General features: G+C 36.9%; 1 protein-coding gene across 3 annotated transcripts; it reads left to right on the top strand.

The window, feature by feature from the left end:
- Window positions 1-13,257: 13,257 nt before the first annotated feature.
- LOC142519376 (isochorismate synthase, chloroplastic-like) lies at window positions 13,258-19,292 on the top strand. Of its 3 annotated transcripts, XM_075622372.1 has the most exons (9): window positions 13,258-13,397; window positions 13,699-13,885; window positions 16,409-16,563; window positions 17,280-17,357; window positions 17,468-17,525; window positions 17,653-17,763; window positions 17,898-17,979; window positions 18,142-18,239; window positions 18,996-19,292. In XM_075622372.1, exons 2-9 carry the CDS (start codon window positions 13,709-13,711, stop codon window positions 19,029-19,031), a joined length of 795 nt encoding a protein of 264 aa, XP_075478487.1. In that variant the 5' UTR covers window positions 13,258-13,397; window positions 13,699-13,708; the 3' UTR covers window positions 19,032-19,292. The 3 variants fall into 3 exon arrangements, with proteins under 3 accessions (XP_075478487.1, XP_075478486.1, XP_075478488.1); XM_075622371.1 differs by lacking the exon at window positions 18,996-19,292 and having other exon boundaries at window positions 18,142-18,551; XM_075622373.1 differs by lacking the exons at window positions 16,409-16,563; window positions 18,996-19,292 and having other exon boundaries at window positions 17,239-17,357; window positions 18,142-18,543.
- Window positions 19,293-20,586: the final 1,294 nt, after the last annotated feature.

Here is a 20,586-nt window from a genome sequence, read left to right on the forward strand (position 1 = left end):
ATAATTTTAAATAATGATTATTTATTCTAAAAATAGATGTCTAGTTTTGTCTTTTAGGATAAAGACGCGAAGTCGGACCGGAGTTGGAGATTAGAAGATAAGATTAATAATAAGAAAAATATTCCTAAATTTAAATTAAGTCAAGGAATAATTTAATTTAAAGAAAAAAAATATTCTATGATTTATTAAATTAATTAGAGCTAAGTTGTTAAATAAATTCTTTTAGGTTCAATATTTAATTAAAGCTTAAATTAAAATATGTGAACAAATGTGGATGAATTAATCTAGGTATAATATATTCAAGAAATTAAACATATCATTTAAATACTTAAATTTGAGGTCAAGCATGCCATGCAAGATGCTAAGCAAGATTCTAAACTAAATTAATTTGTTAATGCATTAAAATATATATAATGGAGGTTTAAAATCTTAAACAATTAAAATTCAAAGTTTAAATAAAAAAAAGATACCATGCAAATGAGTAACAATTTCGGTCAAGACATCTTAAAGGTGTAGTAAACCTCATTCAAATCACCTCATTGGTCTTTAAAGTAAATACAATTCCCCATCTTTAATTCACTAGTTATTAGTACATTCAAATACTATAATTCACATAAATTCTTCCTCAAACCATTACCTTAGCAGATTATCGTGTACAAGCAGTAGGAATAATAAGAAACAAACCAACGGCAGCAAGGGAATGAAAACAATTCAAAACTCATTCAAATCCTTCACTTGTAACTCTCAACTAAATGCACTTCAATACACATTTAACACCTCTTATAGCACTCCTCTTCATTGTCTAGCAAACCCACACTCTCCAACTTCGAAATATATCAGAAATAGCAGCTAAAGTAATCGTGCACGGCAGCAGTAACACAAGAAAGAAGAAAACCAACTCCGACTCCGCCGCTCGTTTTCGTCGTATTGGTTTTTTTTTTTTTGTGTCCAAAACAAATTTCAGTCATGTACATGTTGTTTCTTTTCTCTTCAATCAAGTCCTATAGATATTTTAAAGCATTATATGTTCATGATTCAAGCAACAACTCGAAATTTTGGCAGCAAGTTTCTGAAAAATTCTGTACAGTCTTCTCGGCCCCTTTGTGTTCATCTTTACGGTTGAGTTGTTTTTGGCTGAATCCACGTGGTTGCTTCGGTTACAGGCTGTCAAGGCTGCATATAGGCATGCTTCAGAGGGTGTTAGAGTGTTGATAGTCCATTTGTTTAAGTCCATACACCCAGTATAAAGAATTGACAGCAACAATTCCATTAAGTTACAGATTGTGTCAAAATTGTGTTATTTGGTTGTTTAGGGTGGGTGTTCGAATCCTGGCTGCCCTAGGGGCTGTAGCCATGGTTAGAACCCTACCTTAACATGTTTAGGACGTGACCAAATCATTCTTTCAAGGCTTGGTTCACGGATCCATCAAAAGTTCATCAAACAAAACAAGTGCAATTTAGTTCCTACATATTTCTGTGTGAGTATACTTTCGGTTTTGGGGTGTTGTTCGGATTATGGTGGTCTTCTAGCCCATATCTATGGTTCATACAACACTTCATCATGTCTAGATCAAGCCATGGTCGATAAAATGGCCCTTGGAACGAGACAAGATAGTAAAATAGTTCAATACAACACACTACACAGCAAGTGGTGCTCTCGGCTGGTATGCTGTGATTGTCCTAGGTGTTTGCTTGGGTTGTGGTTGGCTTCTAGCTTAGCCATGGTCCAAGCCATGACTTAGGATGTTGGTAAGAGTCTTTGGGCGGTGGTTCAAGCCAATGGTCATTAAATTTCAGAGTTTACACCACAAACACACAAGTTGCTACTACTGTATTTTGACAGCAACTTTCAATTTCGGTTTTGGTGCTTGTTTGAGTTCTTGGTTGGCTTTTAGCCCATGGTCTTAGACTGGACAGTACCTTAATGAGTTAGAAAAGTCATTTTTTTGACCGTTTGTGATTCGGTTGAGTTTAGAGGTCGTACGAGAATTTACGGTGCAATGCGCCAAAATGACTCTCGAAAGAGTGTTTTATGTTTTTGGATTCCATTCACCAATTTCCGTGTACAGCTATCCTCATGGTTATTTTTCAGTATGTTAGGGGTATTTTAATCATGGTTAAATGTCGGTTTAATGTTGGTTCGGGTTGGTACGGAGCCATGATTAAAAATCAAGTTATTGATTCTAATCATCTCGTTTTTGGTTCTATTGTTAAGTTTTGGTTAAGATAAGAATATTTGCATGTGTCACATAATAGAATTAGGTTGCAGCAAGCCTGGGAGCTATCCAACTCATCCGGTAAAAATAAGGTTATAATTATATTACGTGCACCACCCGGTGACTTACGACCGGTTTACGATTATGTATGGGTACGGATATCCAGTCCTAAGGGCTGTGGTGATCTCTACCGCCCAGTATACTGTGGTTCAGTCTGATCAGGCGCTCACGTTATGTTATGGGCCACTTGCTTAGAAACATTATCTCTACCAGAAAATTATGATATGATATGACAGAGCTCTATTGAGCAAAGATTTTACGTATGATTTTCATATATGCACGTAGTTATAATTAATCATGATACGATTTTCACTGTACGCTTTACGATACCATATTTTTACGTTGCATGCGATTTTATGATATATATTTACTTGTTAATCACGATATATACATGTTGAGTCTTTAGACTCACTAGACTTGATTGTTGTAGGTACTGATGAGGTCGAGACGGAGGGCGGAGACCAGTGAGTTATCTTGGGGCAGCAGTAGTAAACTCGAGTACCTCATGTTTTAGTTTATGCATCTTTTATCGTTCAAACTAAATTTTATTCTGTTGGATTATTTTAAGTTGTTGTTGGAACCACAATGTTGACTTCACTGTTATTTTTAAGTTAAAATTATTTACATGTTTATTTTTTTAAATGAAGCAAGATAATTATTTATTTAGAAAAAATAATTTAATAATTCCGCTAAAATATGAATACGAAATACGGGCCTTTACAGTTGGTATCAGAGCCTATCATCTTGTAAAGGATTGTACTGCTACTGCTCTCGAGAAGCTCATGAAGTCACGTCTTCGGTCTGTAAGTTTTACGATTACGCGTTTAGTTTAAAGCCTGAAATATTTTTACATCATGATTGCATGAAAGATTTTATGTCAAGATTACGATTATGCAGTATTTATTTAAATTTAAAGAAATAGTGGAATTATGCATGTTGGTTACGTATGGGTTATAATTATGGAACAGCATGCCTCCTAGACGCATTATTGATCGCACGGGAGGTGATGAGCATCGTCATGAGAACGAGGAGAGAGATTTACACCACCCCCTCCACCAGACATGAATGCCCAGATGCTAGCTGGGATGACTCAGTTCTTCGCACAGTTTGCGGGGAACAATGCAGTGGGAGCCAGACAAACAGGGCCGGAGGCTATCTATGAGCGGTTCATGAAGATGCGACCGAAGGAGTTCTTAGGGACGTCAGATCCTATGGCTGCCGAGGGCTGGATTAAGTTCCTTGAGGTTATTTTCGAGTTCATGGGGCTCGAAGATGGAGATAGGGTTCGTTGTGAGATTTATCTGTTTCGGAGGAGACGCTCGCCTGTGGTGGGAAGGAGCATCTGTAGCTTTGGATTTGGCTACTTTGAGCTGGACGCGTTTCACAGAGGTATTCTACTCTAAATATTTTACTGAAGAGGTGCGTTCCAGGTTGACCACGAAGTTCATGACCTTGAGGCAGGGAGACTTGACTGTTACGGAGTTCATCCGTAAGTTCGAGAGGGGATGTCATTTTGTACCCCTAATTGCTAATGATGCTGGAGCCAAATTGAGGCATTTCCTGAATGGTCTGCGGCCGATCTTACGCCGTGATATTAGGGTGGCTGGCCCTACTACCTATGATGTTGCTGTTTCTAGAGCTCTAGCGGCAGAGCAAGACCAGAATGATATTGAGCGCGATTGCCAGGGTAAACGACCATTTCAGGCACCACACCGTCCTCCTCAGCCGCAGCATCAGAATAAGATACCTTTCCACGGTCCACCCATGATCAGAGGGCAGCAGCAGCAACAGCAGGGACTAGCAGTCCCGAGGACAGTGGAGTATCCAGTCTGTGCCAAGTGCTCACGTCGTCATGCTGGGACTTGTATGTAGGGTTCGGGAAAGTGTTACAAATGTGGTAGTACTGACCACATATTGAAGAATTGCCCTCAGAAGAATCTGCCTACCCAAGGCAGAGTTTTTGCTCTCCATGCTGCGGAGACTAACCCGGAGATGATGCTCATGACAGGTATCCTAAAATCTTTAAATTGTATTTGAAATTTAATGTTTTGGGTTAAGATTTTGAACTTAGAATTTATGATAGGATTGCATGTTCTAATCAGTGTTAGCTACGGGAATTTAGGTTTAAAGAACTTTGACCTTTGCATGTCTATAAGCATAGTTCTTGTAAAACTATTGGGTTTAGCATGATATTCCAATCTTTCAGGGAGAATCTTTATAGCCGGTTCAGCTACGAAAGCCTTGATAGATTCAGGGGCTACTCATTCGTTCATTTCAGAAACCTTTGCAAATTCTCTCAAGATCAAGACAATTGAGCTAGACATAGCGTATTCAGTAGCATTGCCTTCTGGAGAGGAGATGACAGCTACTAATGTGATCCGAGATATAGACCTTGAACTTCATGGTAATGTTGTGTATGCGGATCTTATCGTTCTGCCGATGCCAGAATTTGATATCATTCTGGGGATGGACTGGCTATTGAGGAACCGAGTTTGATTGACTTCCAGCGGAGATCTGTTCTAGTCCGACCGCCTGGGATGGAGCAATTCTTATTCGAGCCAGACATGTATTTTAATTTACCGTGTATAATACCTTATGTCCAGGCTAGGAAACTCATGCATCGAGGGTGCCGAGCATTTTTAGCTACTCTTGTATCTGTTCCCGAGACACCCAAATAGTCGGCATCCGATGTTCCTATTGTCCGGGACTTTCTAGACGTTTTTCCTGATGATGTCTCTGGTTTACCACCTGTGCGAGAGGTGGAATTTTCTATTGAGCTTATGCCAGGTTCCACACCGATATCGAAAGCACCATACCGATTAGCACCGACAGAGATGGCAGAACTCAAGAAACAGATTCAGGAACTTCTTGACAAGGAGTTCATTCACCCGAGCTTTTCGCCATGGGGCGCACCGGTCTTGTTTGTGAAGAAAAAGGATGGTTCGATGAGGCTCTGCATTGATTACCGGGAATTGAACAGAGTCACAGTGAAGAACAAATACCCACTCCCGAGGATTGAAGATTTATTTGATCAGTTGCAGGGAGCTTCAGTATTCTCCAAGATTGATCTGCATTCTGGTTATCATCAGCTGAGAGTGAAAGACGCCGATGTTCTCAAGACTACTTTCAGGACTCGTTATGGACACTTCGAGTTCCTTGTGATGCCGTTCGGTTTGACGAATGCGCCAGCGATCTTCATGGATCTCATGAATCGCGTATTTCAGCCATATCTTGATCAGTTCGTGATAGTATTCATAGACGATATTCTCATCTACTCAAAGAATCAAGAGGATCACAGCAGATATCTAACCACAGTACTGCAGACCTTGTAAAAGCACAAGTTATTCGCGAAGTTCAGTAAGTGTGAGTTCTGGTTAGAGAAGGTGGGGTTCTTAGGCCACGTCGTTTCTTGCAGCGGTATTGAGGTAGACCTCGGCGAAAGTTGCAGCAGTCAGAGATTGGGTTGTGCCGCGAAATGCATTAGAGATCCGTAGTTTCCTTGGGCTAGCGGGATACTATCGGAAGTTTATTCAGGGATTCTCCTCCATTGCAGTTCCACTCACGTCGTTGACAAAGAAGAATGCTAAGTATGTGTGGAGCAAGGAGTGTCAGAAGAGCTTCGATTCTTTGAAGCAAGCTCTTATTTCAGCACCAGTGTTGGCCATGCCGTCAGGACCCGGAGATTTTGTTCTGTATACCGATGCTTCGAAACTCGGTTTAGGCACAGTATTGATGCAGCATGGGAAGGTGATAGCATATGCTTCTCGTCAGTTGAAGATTCATGAGAAGAATTATCATACCCATGATCTAGAGTTGGCAGCCGTAGTATTTGCATTGAAGATTTGGAGGCATTATTTGTACGGAGAGAAGTGCCAGATCCTTACCGACCACAAAAGTCTCAAATACTTCTTTACACAGAAAGAGTTGAATATGCGGTAGAGGCGTTGGTTGGAGCTAGTGAAGGACTATGACTGTGACATTAGCTATCATCCTGGAAAAGCTAATGTAGTTGCGGATGCGTTGAGCAGGAAAGTCGCATGGATGGCTCATTTGGTGGTTTCGAGACCTCTTCAGTTTGAGATGCAGAGGTTTGATCTAGAGACATATCCTCGAGGTAGAGTTCCTCGTCTATCTACTTTGACGATTCAGTCTTCTCTTCTAGACCGTATTCGCAGTGGACAGTTAACAGACGAGCAGTTGGCTAAGTGGAAGCAGAGAGATGAAGCCAAGGGCAATATCTTGTACACAGTTAGAGACTGTATTGTGAGATATCGAGATAGAATATGGGTTCCTAGCAGCAATTCTATTCGAGCAGATATTTTAGTTGAGGCCCATATGTCGCCGTACTCTATTCATCCAGGGAGTACGAAGATGCACAAAGACCTGCAATTATTATAATGGTGGCTAGGAATGAAGAGGGATATCAGACATTTTGTATCCGAGTGTCTGACGTGTCAGCTAGTAAAAGCGGAACATCAGAGACCAGCAGGTATGCTCAAGCCTCTTCCTATTCTCGAGTGGAAGTGGGAGAATGTTACCATGGACTTCGTTGTCGGATTGCCGAAGTCAGTCAGAGGGTCAAATGCTATATGGGTGATAGTTGATCGTCTTACGAAATCAGCTCATTTCTTGCCTATTAAGACGATTTTCTCCATGATTCAGTATGCAGAGTTGTATATCCGGGAGATCGTCAGACTTCATGGTATTCCCGTTTCTATAGTGTCTGACTGAGATCCTAGATTCACTTCCTCATTTTGGAAGAGTCTACATTCAGCTATGGGTACGAAGTTGTTGTTTAGCACAGCTTTCCACCCACAGACAGATGGTCAGTCCGAGAGAGTTATCCAGATTTTTGAGGATCTTCTCCGTGCATGTGTCCTCGATTTCTCCGGGAGTTTGGAATCAAAGCTATCGTTGGTGGAGTTTACCTATAACAACAGTTTTCAGTCGTCTATAGGTATGGCTCCATATGAAGCACTGTACGGTCATAAGTGTAGATCGCCTATTCATTGGGATGAAGTAGGGGAGAGAGCAGAATTGGGTCCGGAGATTGTGCAGCAGGATGCTGATGTAGTAGTCATGATTCGTGATAGGATGAGGACTGCTTAGAGTAGACAGAAGAGTTATGCGGATCAGAGGAGGAGAGATTTAGAGTTTGCTGTTGGTGACCATGTTTTCGTGAAGATTGCACCGATGAAAGGTGTCATGCGGTTCGGGAAGAAAGGAAAGCTCAGTCCGAGATTCATTGGACCATTTGAAATTCCTCGACAGGGTTGGGACATTAGTTTATCGTGTTGCTCTTCCGCCGAATCTGGCCGGAGTACACAACGTGTTTCACGTCTCCATGTTGAGGAAGTATATGGCGAATCCATCACATGTCTTGAACTTTGAACCGTTGCAGCTCACTCCGAACTTGTCTTATGAGAAAAGACCAGTGCAAATCCTAGACAGACAAGAGAAAAGGCTTCGGAACAAACTAGTCAAGCTAGTGAAAGTCAAGTGGCTAAATCATTTGGAGGAGGAAGCTACGTGGGAATCTGAGCCAGAGATGAAGTCGATATCCCGAGTTATTCGGTAAGATTTAATTTCGGGGACGAAATTCCTTTAAGGGGGGTAGAGTTGTAAAACCCGAAAATCAGATTACGTATAAGCCATGCATAATTGTTACTATTTAAATTAAAAATGAATTTTTAATTAAATATATGAAGTGTTTAAGTTATTTTTAATAATTTTAAATAATGATTATTTATTTTAAAAATAGATGTTTAGTTTTGTCTTTTCAGGATAAATACGCAAGGCCGGACCGGATTTGGAGATTAGAAGATAAGATTAATAATAAGAAAAATATTCCTAAATTTAAATTAAGTCAATGAATAATTTAATTTAAAGAAAAAGAATATTCTAGGATTTATTAAATTAATTAGAGCTAAGTTGTTAAATAAATTCTTTTAGGTTCAATATTTAATTAAAGCTTAAATTAAAATATGTGAACAAATGTGGATGAATTAATCAAGGTATAATATATTCAAAAAATTAAACATAGCATTTAAATACTTAAATTTGAGGTCAAGCATGCCATGCAAGATGCTAAGCAAGATTCTAAACTAAATTAATTTGTTAATGCATTAAAATATATATAATGGAGGTTTAAAATCTTAAACAATTAAAATGCAAAGTTTAAATAAAAAAAAGATACAATGCAAATGAGTAACAATTTCGGTCAAGACATCTTAAAGGTGTAGTAAACCTCATTCAAATCACCTCATTGGTCTTTAAAAGTAAATACAATTCCCCATCTTTAATTCACTAGTTATTAGTACATTCAAATACTATAATTCACATAAATTCTTTCTCAAACCATTACCTTAGCAGATTATCGTGTACATGCAGTAGGAATAATAAGAAACAAACCAACGGCAGCAAGGGAATGAAAACAATTCAAAACCCATTCAAATCCTTCACTTGTAACTCTCAACTAAATGCACTTCAATACCCATTTAACACCTCCTATAGCACTCCTCTTCATTGTCTAGCAAACCCACACTCTCCACCTTCGAAATATATCAGAAATAGCAGCTAAAGTAATCGTGCACGGCAGCAGTAACACAAGAAAGAAGAAAACCAACTCCGACTCCGCCGCTCGTCTTCGTCGTATTGATTTGTTTTTGTGTCCAAAAAAAATTTCAGGCATGTACATGTTGTTTCTTTTCTCTTCAATCAAGTCCTATAGATATTTTAAAGCATTATATGTTCATGATTCAAGCAAAAACTCGAAATTTTGGCAGCAAGTTTCTGAAAAATTCTGTACAGTCTTCTCGGCCCCTTTGTGTTCATCTTTACGGTTGAGTTGTTTTTGGCTGAATCCACGTGGTTGCTTTGGTTATAGGCTTTCAAGGCTGCATATAGGCATGCTTCAGAGGGTGTTAGAGTGTTGATAGTCTATTTGTTTAAGTCCATACACCCAGTATAAAGAATTGACAGCAACAACTCCATTAAGTTACAGATTGTGTCAAAATTGTGTTATTTGGTTGTTTAGGGTGGGTGTTCGAATCCTGGCTGCCCTAGGGGCTGTAGCCATGGTTAGAACCCTACCTTAACATGTTTAGGACGTGACCAAATCATTCTTTCAAGGCTTGGTTCGCGGATCCATCAAAAGTTCATCAAACAAAACAAGTGCAATTCGGTTCCTACATATTTCTGTGTGAGTATACTTTCGGTTTTGGGGTGTTGTTCGGATTATGGTGGGCTTCTAGCCCATAGACATGGTTCATACAACACTCCATCATGTCTAGATTGAGCCATGGTCGATAAAATGGTATGCTGTAATTGTCCTAGGTGTTTGCTTGGGTTGTGGTTGGCTTCTAGCCCTTAGCCATTGTCCAAGCCATGCCTTAGGATGTTGGTAAGAGTCTTTGGGCGGTGGTTCAAGCCAATGGTCATTAAATTTCAGAGTTTACACCACAAACATACAAGTTGCTACTACTGTATTTTGACAGCAACTTTCAATTTCGGTTTTGGTGCTTGTTTGAGTCCTTGGTTGGCTTTTAGCCCATGGCCTTGGATTGGACAGTACCTTATAAGTTAGGAAAGTCATGTTTTTGGCCGTTTGTGATTCGGTTGAGTTTAGTGGTCGTACGAGAATTTACGGTGCAATGTGCCAAAATGACTCTCGAAAGAGTGTTTTATGTTTTTGGATTCCATTCACCAATTTTCGTGTACAGCTATCCTCATGGTTATTTTTCAGTATGTTAGGGGTATTTTAATCATGGTTAAATGTCGGTTTAATGTTGGTTCGGTTTGGTACGGAGCCATGATTAAAAATCAAGTAATTGGTTCTAATCATCTCGTTTTTTGTTCTATTGTTAAGTTTTGGTCAAGATAAGAATATTTGCATGTGTCACATAATAGAATTAGGTTGCAGCAAGCCTGGGAGCGATCCAACTCATCCGGTAAAAATAAGGTTATAATTATATTACGTGCATAAAATTATAAAATGTTTATTTTTGAGATATATGCGATATGTCTTGTGGCCACCTTACGTTTATGAGTTTGGAAGTCAGTAGGCGCAACCGAGGACCTCTCCACCCGGTGACTTACGACCGGTTTACGATTATGTATGGGTACGGATATCTAGTCCAAGGGCTGTGGTGATCTCTACCGCCCAGTATACTGTGGTTTAGTCTGATCAGGCGCTCACGTTATGTTATGGGCCACTTGCTTAGAAACATTATCTCTACCAGAAAATTATGATATGATATGACAGAGCTCTATTGAGCAAAGATTTTACGTATGATTTTCATATATGCACGTAGTTATAATTAATCATGATACGATTTTCACTGTACGCTTTACGATACCATATTTTTACGTTGCATGCGATTTTATGATATATATTTACTTGTTATTCACGATATATACATGTTGAGTCTTTAGACTCACTAGACTTGATTGTTGTAGGTACTGATGAGGTCGAGACGGAGGGCGGAGACCAGTGAGTTATCTTGGGGCAGCAGTAGTAAACCCGAAGACCTCATGTTTTAGTTTATGCACTTTTATCGTTCAAACTAAATTTTATTCTGTTGGATTATTTTAAGTTGTTGTTGGAAACACAATGTTGACTTCCACTGTTATTTTTAAGTTAAAATTATTTACATGTTTATTTTTTTAAATGAAGCAAGATAATTATTTATTTAGAAATTTTTTTTTAATAATTCCGCTAAAATATGAATACGAAATACGGGCCTTTACATCTTCATCAGCTGACCGGGCTTCTGAAAATCTTCTGCTGAACAACCTATCAGCTGGACAATCAGTTGAACTGTTCTTTGATATGTCAGTTGAGCTGATTCAGTTTGGTCGATCAGTTGGTGTTTTCAGTTTACGTCTTGATAGCTTTAGTTTTGGCTCGTTTAACTGATCAGTTCGAAGCCTGATTAGTTTTAGCTTTTTGCGCACTACAGTAAATTTAGAAACAAAATAGCAAGTTTTGTTAACATCAAAATCAAGATTGCGAATATGAAATGTTCCAACAGTGTTCCTTGTTTGGATTGCACTAAAAATCACAAACAATTCGTGTGTTGAGACTAGGACACCCGAATTTAAGAAATTCAGATTCGGTGCAGCAGCGGCTCGACGCAAGAAGAACTCACGCCGAATTTTATTTCTCAAACTTGATGATGGCTTAAACTTTCTTTGAGGGAGGGAAAGTTTTCATGCAATTTTTGTGTTATGTTTGTGTGATATGTTATCAACATTTGATAACATATTTATTTAAAATTACACAATTTGTATGCAACTAGGATTCTCAATCTTAATATCATTAGGATTCTAAATTTTCATTAATTAAAATTCTCATATTATTATTATATTATGTTATGTATTTATCATCTTTTGTTAATGCGAGATATATTTATATTTTATATAAACATCTTTATATATCCATATAAAGTATATATATAAATATTAATACATCTATACATGCAGATTTAATATATGCATAGACATATTAATTAAAATTAAATAATCATTATTTAATTTCTTTAATTAACTTATCAATTAATCAATTCTAGACCCTTCTAAATATTTTATGAGAATTTTGTACATATTATAAGTCATTACTATTAGTACTAATTTGTAATTTGTAATTAATAAATTCCAAATATGCTAAATAAATAATTGTAAATTCATTATAAATGTTACCGATGATCCAACATCTCCGATGTAGTGAGGATATATATCTTGTTCATATAATAAAAATTGAAAATTTCGAAAATCAAAATTTCACTGTCCATATTTGACATCTACTAGTTTTGTGAACTCTTTCACCAAAACAGGCGGTTCCATTTTCATCCCTCAATTAACAATTAAGTTAACTTTCATTTATTCTATCTTATGGAATGAACTCCTTTATAAGCAATCTGTTTGATCTCCATCAAATTACAGTCGTTAAATTCAACACCTTGAACTTTGATTATCTCAACAGGAACACAAAATTCGATACTTGTGTGAACCTCAATGGTTCAGAGATACAACTAGCTGTGGATTTACATCTCCATGTGATTCAGGATAATATTTATTTTTATTTGGGGTTTATCCTAATTAGTTCATTCTTTTCATCAATACCTTGATCAAGAATGTCAGAACTCATTTCTGATTGCACCCATCGAATCATGATAAGAGCGTCTAGAAGTATCCAGTAGTAGAATTTTTTGTTTTTACTTCGCCACTGGTCACTTCGGCGATTATTAATTATGAAGTAGTATATACCAATCAACTTCGGTAATAACACCGGCGAAGTAAAACATTATTTTTACTTCAAAATTTAAAAACATGGACTTCACTTCTAATTTTTTTTTAAATTTTACTTCGACAGAGTAGTTTTTATGAAGAAAAAGTTTAAAAAAAAATAAAATTTATATTTAGTGAAGTAAAAAAATGAACCATACTTTAACTTTTCCCAAAAAAAAAAAATAAAAATCCAATACTATTTCCCCAAAAATCAATCCCGTAACCCCTTTCATCCCCAAACCTGTCACCTTTCTTTCCTCACCAGAACCGGATCGTGCATTCGCTGGGATCGGAATAGCAACCACCCCATAGAAGGTAACTGAGTTCTGAACAATGGTTGTAAAGGCTGGAACAAAAAGAAATGAGCATATTGAACTGATCGATTTTAACCACTGAAACTATTAAACCCAACCGATAAAAAAAATATGTTTTTTCGATCATGATGTTCTTTAAAAAGTTGAAATGAAACCCGAGAAAGGGTTGCATGAATGTTTAGATCAATTATCAAAGTTTTTAAAAGTCAAACCCAAACTTCTTATAGATTTTTTTAATATATAAAAATTATATTGGTTTAAATGCTTTTTCAAATTTGAATCGATGGATTATTTCGATTGAATCTATATTTTGGTCGACCCGGATTTTTTTAATCCATTTGGTACTTAAAAAATAAATACTTTTAACGCAGGGCAAAACACCAAAACCCAAAATATGGCAGAACCCGTGGCCTGAACCTTAACCCTTTGCTCAAGTTCTCTCTTACGAACCCTTCTCGCCTTTCTTCATTTTTGTTTTCTCGATTTGTAGGTTATCCTTTTCTCCATTTTATCTCTCGAGGTAAGCAGGTCCATGTCTCAATTCCTCTTTCTACTCCTATGTACAACCTGCTTATTCACTGCACTTTTAAATTCAAATCGATTGTGCTTTCTCCATTTTTCCCAATTGTTTTGGTTTTGTTTTCTCATTTTAAGGGAGATGTGTTTAGGGATGGGGGTGTGGGAAATAGAGTATTACTATAGATGAATTTTTTATATGTATTTTTTGGGCTTTCTCTGTTTTGCTGATTGATCGATCTCTATTTATGAGTATCACACCATTGTTTATTCACTGAAGGATCTGATATTGTGAAATAATGCAGGGTTCAGAAGATGAATTTTAGCAACGTCAAGGTTCCAAAGATGCCTGGAGGAGGTTCTATCTCTGCCTTGATCAAACTTGGAGTTGTTGCGGGGATTGGTGTCTATGGAGTGGCGAACAGTCTCTACAATGTTGATGGAGGTTACCGAGCCATTGTTTTCAATCGTATCATTGGGGTCAAAGAGAAGGTTTACCCTTGAATCTTTGGGATTTACATGACGTTTCAGTAAATTTGTGGAATAATGTGCCTAATTTTCGCAGATTGAATTTCCATTTGCAATAATGGTTTGCCTCATAGTTGTCAAAAACACGAGGCACAAAAAAGCGCTCAAGTGTCTTGGGGCTTCAAGCGCAAAGCTCAAAGCGAAGCGCATGCTTTACGGAAAAAAGCGCAATAAAAAAAATATTATCAAAAAAATCAAAATAAAATAAAAAATCTTTGCAAATGTGATAGATGAAATATCAAATGTCATTATAATCGTCATCTTCATCTTCCAAATCTACGTCACGCCACAATAAACAAAATATTATCAAAAAATTCAAAATAAAATAAAAAGTCTTTCAAAAGGTAATAGATGAAATATCAAATTTCATTATAATCGTCATTTTCATCTTCCAAATATACGTAATCAGCCCCATCACTTGATTTGTATCCATCGGTATCTTCTTCTTCTTCAGTTTCATCATCAATGTTGATATCTTCTTCATCCACTTCATCCACAAGACTAGTTCGAGCTGAAGATTGCTTTCTTTTTGCTGAAGTGGATGATGATGCTCCTTTTGAAGTAGATGTATTTCGAGATCGAAAGTCATATGCACTTTCACCAACCCCAACCGCTTGTGCCACATCACTCCAACGCAAATCATCATCTTCAAACACAAAATCGTTATCATCATTCTCTTTGTCACTGTCATCCAACTTTCTCAATAACCATTCGTTACTATCATCTCTTTGTGACAAAGAAATTGGATAAATCTTATCTCGCATGGCATATCTTCGCCCCCACGCTCTGTTGTATTTGAATGTTCCATCTTTTGTCGATGATTTCAAAACACAACGATATTTCTCTTCATTATTATTAAATGATGCAGCAATTTCTTCTTTGGATCGGTCCATTGCCTCATAGATGTAACCCATTGGGGACCTTTTTTCACCATCTTTTAGCCGCAATACTTTTATCAATGGGCCGCCAAATTTTAATGCAAAAACGATGGTTTTCCAAAATAAAGGCATCAATATAACTTCTGCAACACGTTTTCCAGCCGCCTCTCTAGAATATCGACCTTTTGCCCACTTTTCAGATGTAAACATCTTTATCAGATTTGCTTGTTGAACTTGAAACCGCTTAAAAGTCAACAAAACGGTTGCGAAACGAGTCTTTGTAGTTCTTACCATGTCTCTCTGTCCAGCAAACTCCCTCATCATGCTCAACAATTGTGGTCTATTGTAAATATAACCATTCACCATCAATGCTAGTTCATTCAATTTTTTGAGGTTAGGAATTTTGAATATTTCCTCAAGCATCAAATCTAAGCAATGAGCTGCACATGAAGTCCAATACGAATGTGGAAAATTGTTTTCCAAAAGACGACCTGAAAAAATGAAGTAAATTTATTTTAAAATTAAAAAAAATCAAATTTTTAATTCAATTTACAATTTAAAATATTACCTGCTCTAACATTGCAGCTTGCATTATCTGTTACAACCTGAATCACATTCTGTTCTCCAATTCGATTCACAAATTTAGAAAGTAACTCATACATCTTATCACCAGTGTGAGAATAACTTGAAGCATCCACCGATACAAGAAATATAGTTCCTTTAGGACCATTTACCAAAAATTTTATAAGAGTTCTACTTTTTTTTATCCGTCCACCCATCTGCCATGAGTGTACAACCATACCTAGCATGATCTTCTTCGTGGGATTTGAGAAACAGGTTCGTATTTGTCAACTCCTTCTTCAAATACTTAACTCTTACTTCATCATATGATGGAGGTTTCATTCCCACCCCAAAAGTCCCAATAGCATCAATACATGGTTGTAAAGAATTGTATTTAACAGCATTAAAAGGAATTCCGGCATCATAAATCCACGTAGCAAATTTCTGAACTGCATCTTCTCTTAATTTCTTCTTATTTTCATCAAACTGGCCTTTATTTTCGCACGTCTCTGTCTGACAATTTCTTCTACATCTTTCGCAAAATAAAGATCAATAGGCCCTGCTTGTTTACATCTTTTACCCTGCATCGTAGGAAGGATACTTGAACCGGATATTGGTCGTTTCCCTTTAAATTTAGTTTGAATATCATCATCATCTTTATTTTCTTCCAAATCAACAATATCATCTAAATGAGGAATATCAACCATTTGATTCTTCAAAACAATCTTTTTTACATGAACTCTTTAATTTCTTCTTTAACATATTCTGGACACTTCGGACAAGCTTTCACATTTCTATTGCCCCCAACCAAATGTAGCTTGTGCCGATAAATCCCACCATTTTTTATTTTAGCACAAAAACAACAACATACAATATTTGGATTTTTAGGATCCGGAAGTGTTGCATAATTCCAAGCAATGTCTTTTCGATTTGATGGAATTGTTGTGTTTGACATGGTTAAATACTGAAATATTAATACGAATCACCTATTATATTATTAAAAATAAAAAAAACAATTTAAATTTTTTTACAAAATTCTTAAAATTAGGGTTTACCAATTTTTGGCTATCAAATGAGAAGTGAACAAGGCGGCGGCGGCGGCACGACAGAACGACGGCGGCAAGGCAGAGGTAGAGAGGAGACGCATGAAGAGATGCACCAGCACACTACTTCAGAATTGTTAAGCAACGTTAGAGATTTTAAGTATGGACTTGGTCTGGGTTTAATTTTTATTCTGGACTTGGGTTAAACCTGGAATTGGGCAGATTTTAAAATAACAATTGTGCAGAAGCACACAAGCGATCGCTCCAACATCCCAACAGAAGCGCCCAGAAGCGTGCACTTCATCAATCTGATGGGCTTCGGATCAATCAGAAGCGCATCCAAGTCGCCTCGCCTCGCCTGGCGCTTAAGCGAGCGAGGCGAGAGCTTTTCACAACTATGGTTTGCCTAAATGTATATTTTAGTATTTATTGTACAATTTATAAAAAATTTAACCATAGAAACCAAATATGTTGGGCGAGGGCCATTGGCAAAATGTTTTTGCTCTGTTGTATTATTATTTGTGCACTATCTATCTTGAGCTTATTTGCGGCTGGGGCGGGGTGCATTTGTGGCACTGTATAAATGGGCGTAGCAGTTATGGTTGTGATTTTGAATTTGCCTCCTTTGTCTAGCTAACCTTCACCCAATCTTTCTACATTGCTACTTAAAGCTTGCTTCTATTACTGACTTGAAGCCTGCAAGGATGAATTTTAGTTAGACTTCATTTCATTAATTTTCATTTACTTACTTCTTTGTGCAACGCATGAAATGAGTCGAATGAATTGTGAAGCCAGGAATTTCACTTCTTAAATTACTTATGCACTTCTTGAATAGCTAGAGCGACTATTTTATCGACACCGGCTTAGCATTTGCAGTGAGGCTTTGGCTGCAACGCGAGCTAGAGGTAGATCAGAGTCCCTAGATTTACTGGCAAGACTTGGTTTACTTTCCAGGTTTTTCTTATCTTAATCTCCACTGAACCAGGTGTAATCCTGTAATTTTTTTGCTCTGATTGTGTTAAACTTTATCTTAACCAAATCTCAAATTCTCTATTGGTATGTAGTCACAAAGACCATCGTGAATTTGCAGTGGTGCGAGAGTGTATAAGAAGAAAACTAGAGGTAAGTGATGCATGTACCATTTGCACATCTCCATAGTGTAACACTTCCGTGAAGTTGATTTGCTCTTCCCTCTTGAATTCTTATTTTTATATCTAACGTTGTTTTATTTCACAATCATGCATTATAGACTGTATGTTCCAGCACCATAATAGAACCAAAAAAAGCTTTACGGAAAATTCGGCGAGTTCAGCATCTTTATGCTCGATTGACTGGCACACTAAGGAAAGAAGATGATGAAGTATGAACTTTTAGTTCCACATTCTCACATCTTTAAATAATTCTAGGTGACAGATGACCGGCTGTTTCATATGTTTAGAAAATCTTTTCCTCTTCTTTGGGCAGGATTTGAGACTGCTATTTTTTTGTTTTCAGTTTCACATTTGGTCTTCTCTTCACCCAACTCCTGTTTGTGGGCATCCTATGGAAGAGGCACGGGTTTTAATATCAGAAACTGGTGCCTTTACAGCTATAACACTAATGCTTTTTGACTAGCTTTTGATATTCTCCTTTCTGATTCTCTCATTCCTCTTGCTTTGCGTATATCATGTTTTTGTGCTCAAGAATCTAAGATACAGAGATTGGATACTAGAGACATTAAAAATGCTATGTCATGCAGAAATGTTTGATCGAGGGATGTACGCAGGCCCTGTTGGATGGTTTGGGGGTTCAGAGAGTGAGTTTGCTGTGGGTATAAGGTCTGCCTTAGTTGGCAAGGTGAGAATATCTGCCACTGTTTCATTGATTGCTGTAGTCATTTAGAAATTTCAAATCCCCAACCATGATGCCATTTCTATAATCTAAAAAACCTTCCCTGAGATTATTCTCACATATTGTCTAGTAGGGATGGCAATGGGCCGGGGCGGGGGCGGGTTTGCCATTCCCATCCCCATTCCCGAATTCCATCCCCACCCCCATCCCCGACCCAATCCCCGCTTTTTCGGGTTTGGGGCCCCAAACCCGAAACTTCGGGGATCAACTTCCCATCCCCGTCCTCATCCCCGTTTCAAAAATAATAATATGACAAGACGATGACGAATTCGAAGATTTTCTCAAACCAAAACTTATTATTATCTATTATTATTAGAGATAATATCAATATCAATATTAATAATAATAAGATTATTAATATTTTAAAAAATAATAATATTATTATATTATGAATATTAAAATACTATTATTTTATTATTGATATTATTTTTGGGACGGGTTCGGGGATTTCGGGGATGGGGATAATAATCCCATATCCGCCCCGAATTACATCGGGGATTTTTTTAAATCCCCGAACCCAAACCCGAAAAAATCGGGGATCCCCATCCCCGTTTCGGGCTTTCCTCGCAGGGCCCCAAACCCGTGGGGAAAGATGCCATCCCTATTGTCTAGCTAACCATCACCCAATCTTCTCATATATTGTCATTTTTTTGGATGAATGATCTTATTAATATAATGCATCTTGTATTTTTTACATTTCAGATTGCAAGATCAATCAAAAACCAATATTATTACTAATCTCAATATGATGAAGTCAGAAGTGAATGGAGCAAATTCGTATACTCTTATGTAGGTGCTTAAATAGATCATGTGCATCATTGTGCATTTTAGGATATACTTGTGGATATACACTTTTGGTTTTGTGGATATACTCGTGGATATATTTTTGGGTTATACGTACTCGTGGATACATTTTTGGGTTATACGTACTCGTGGATACATTTTTGGGTTATACTTGTGGATTTGTGGATATATACTTGTGGATTGGTGGATTTTTATCATTTTAGATGGATAATTTATGAATCAAATGAATGTATTTTAAGTTATGTTGTGTGTGTGTGTGTGTATAGTGGTATTATTGTATATTAATTAAATATTTTGATAAAATGAAAATTATGTTTTTACTTCACTACTTTATTAAATTAGTGTGGTGGTGATCAAGAATTAATTCGTTAAATTAAAATTGTGTTGCAATAAAATATGATTATTGACTTCAACACTAAACTAAATGATGAAGTAATAAAATACAAAATAATTCGTCATATTAAAATTGTGTCGAAGTTAAAGAAAGAATTTACTTCACCAAAACTCAATAATTGTGAAGTCGTTTTTTATTAATTACTTCACAATGATACAAAAAATGAAGTCTTTTAAATCGACTACTTCGTCAATAAATATAAATTGTGAAGTAACTAAATATCAAATATTTTTAAAAAAAAATTATGCCGAAGTTATAGAATATATTTACTTCTGCACTTTACAAAATCGATGAAGTAAAAGACGTTTTACTTTGGAATCAGTCTAATTTCGGACCGGTTTTCCCTCATTGAACCGGCTAAAGATTTCGCTAATTTCTTGGATACGACTTCGGTTTTAATACGAATTAAAATAGTACCTTATTAATTCATGTGCGTCTACTTCGGCAATTATTGACCTATTACTTCATTGAATATGCGAAGTAAATCAAGGAAATTCTACTAGTGATCATACCATGATCCCCTATGTATAACTGATAGTGCCTGCAAGAACCTTAAGTTATAGTTAACATACATTACGGTCCTTTCAACTCATATATCATGATCAAATCTGTAACCATTGTTATATCGAGAGTTGCATATGAATTCGATAACGATCTGATGTATCTTTGAGTAATAATAGTGACATCGTATGTCCAACTAGGAAAACACATTTCCCTAAAACACATTTCTTGCTCTGGCCGGATACTCTTTGTACTATTAACTCATCAGATCACATATGATATCTTCAAACGTAGGCAAACATTGAATTTTTGACTACAATGCATTTGCTCCCATATATTTTAAAATTATACTCAACATCACCACCTGACGATTCTCAATGAATTTGGTAAACGGAACAAAAGTGTATGCTAGTACGTCGAGCCTCTATATTGTTTCGGATCAAAGGATTAATGTAGTAGAACCATAACCACGGACTATTCAACTCGACAAATAATAATTACAAATGATCATCCATGAGTATGAATAGATGTCTCCATGTCTTTATTAATGAAACATGATGTTTACATCACAGATGTTAGTCTCAAGCTCAAGAG

This window comes from Primulina tabacum, chromosome 11, assembly GCF_025594145.1.
Source record: "Primulina tabacum isolate GXHZ01 chromosome 11, ASM2559414v2, whole genome shotgun sequence".
Classification (NCBI taxonomy): domain Eukaryota; kingdom Viridiplantae; phylum Streptophyta; class Magnoliopsida; order Lamiales; family Gesneriaceae; genus Primulina; species Primulina tabacum.

What these genes read in the sequence shown, in the direction of transcription:
- LOC142519376 (XM_075622371.1), top strand. Translation starts at nt 13,709, where the DNA reads ATGAATTTTAGCAACGTCAAGGTTCCAAAGATGCCTGGAGGAGGTTCT. An exon ending in TCATTGGGGTCAAAGAGAAG is followed by an intron (nt 13,886 to 16,408) that starts GTTTACCCTTGA and finishes TCTTAAAATTAG; the next exon opens with GGTTTACCAATTTTTGGCTA. An exon ending in GGTTTTAATATCAGAAACTG is followed by an intron (nt 17,980 to 18,141) that starts GTGCCTTTACAG and finishes TATGTCATGCAG; the next exon opens with AAATGTTTGATCGAGGGATG.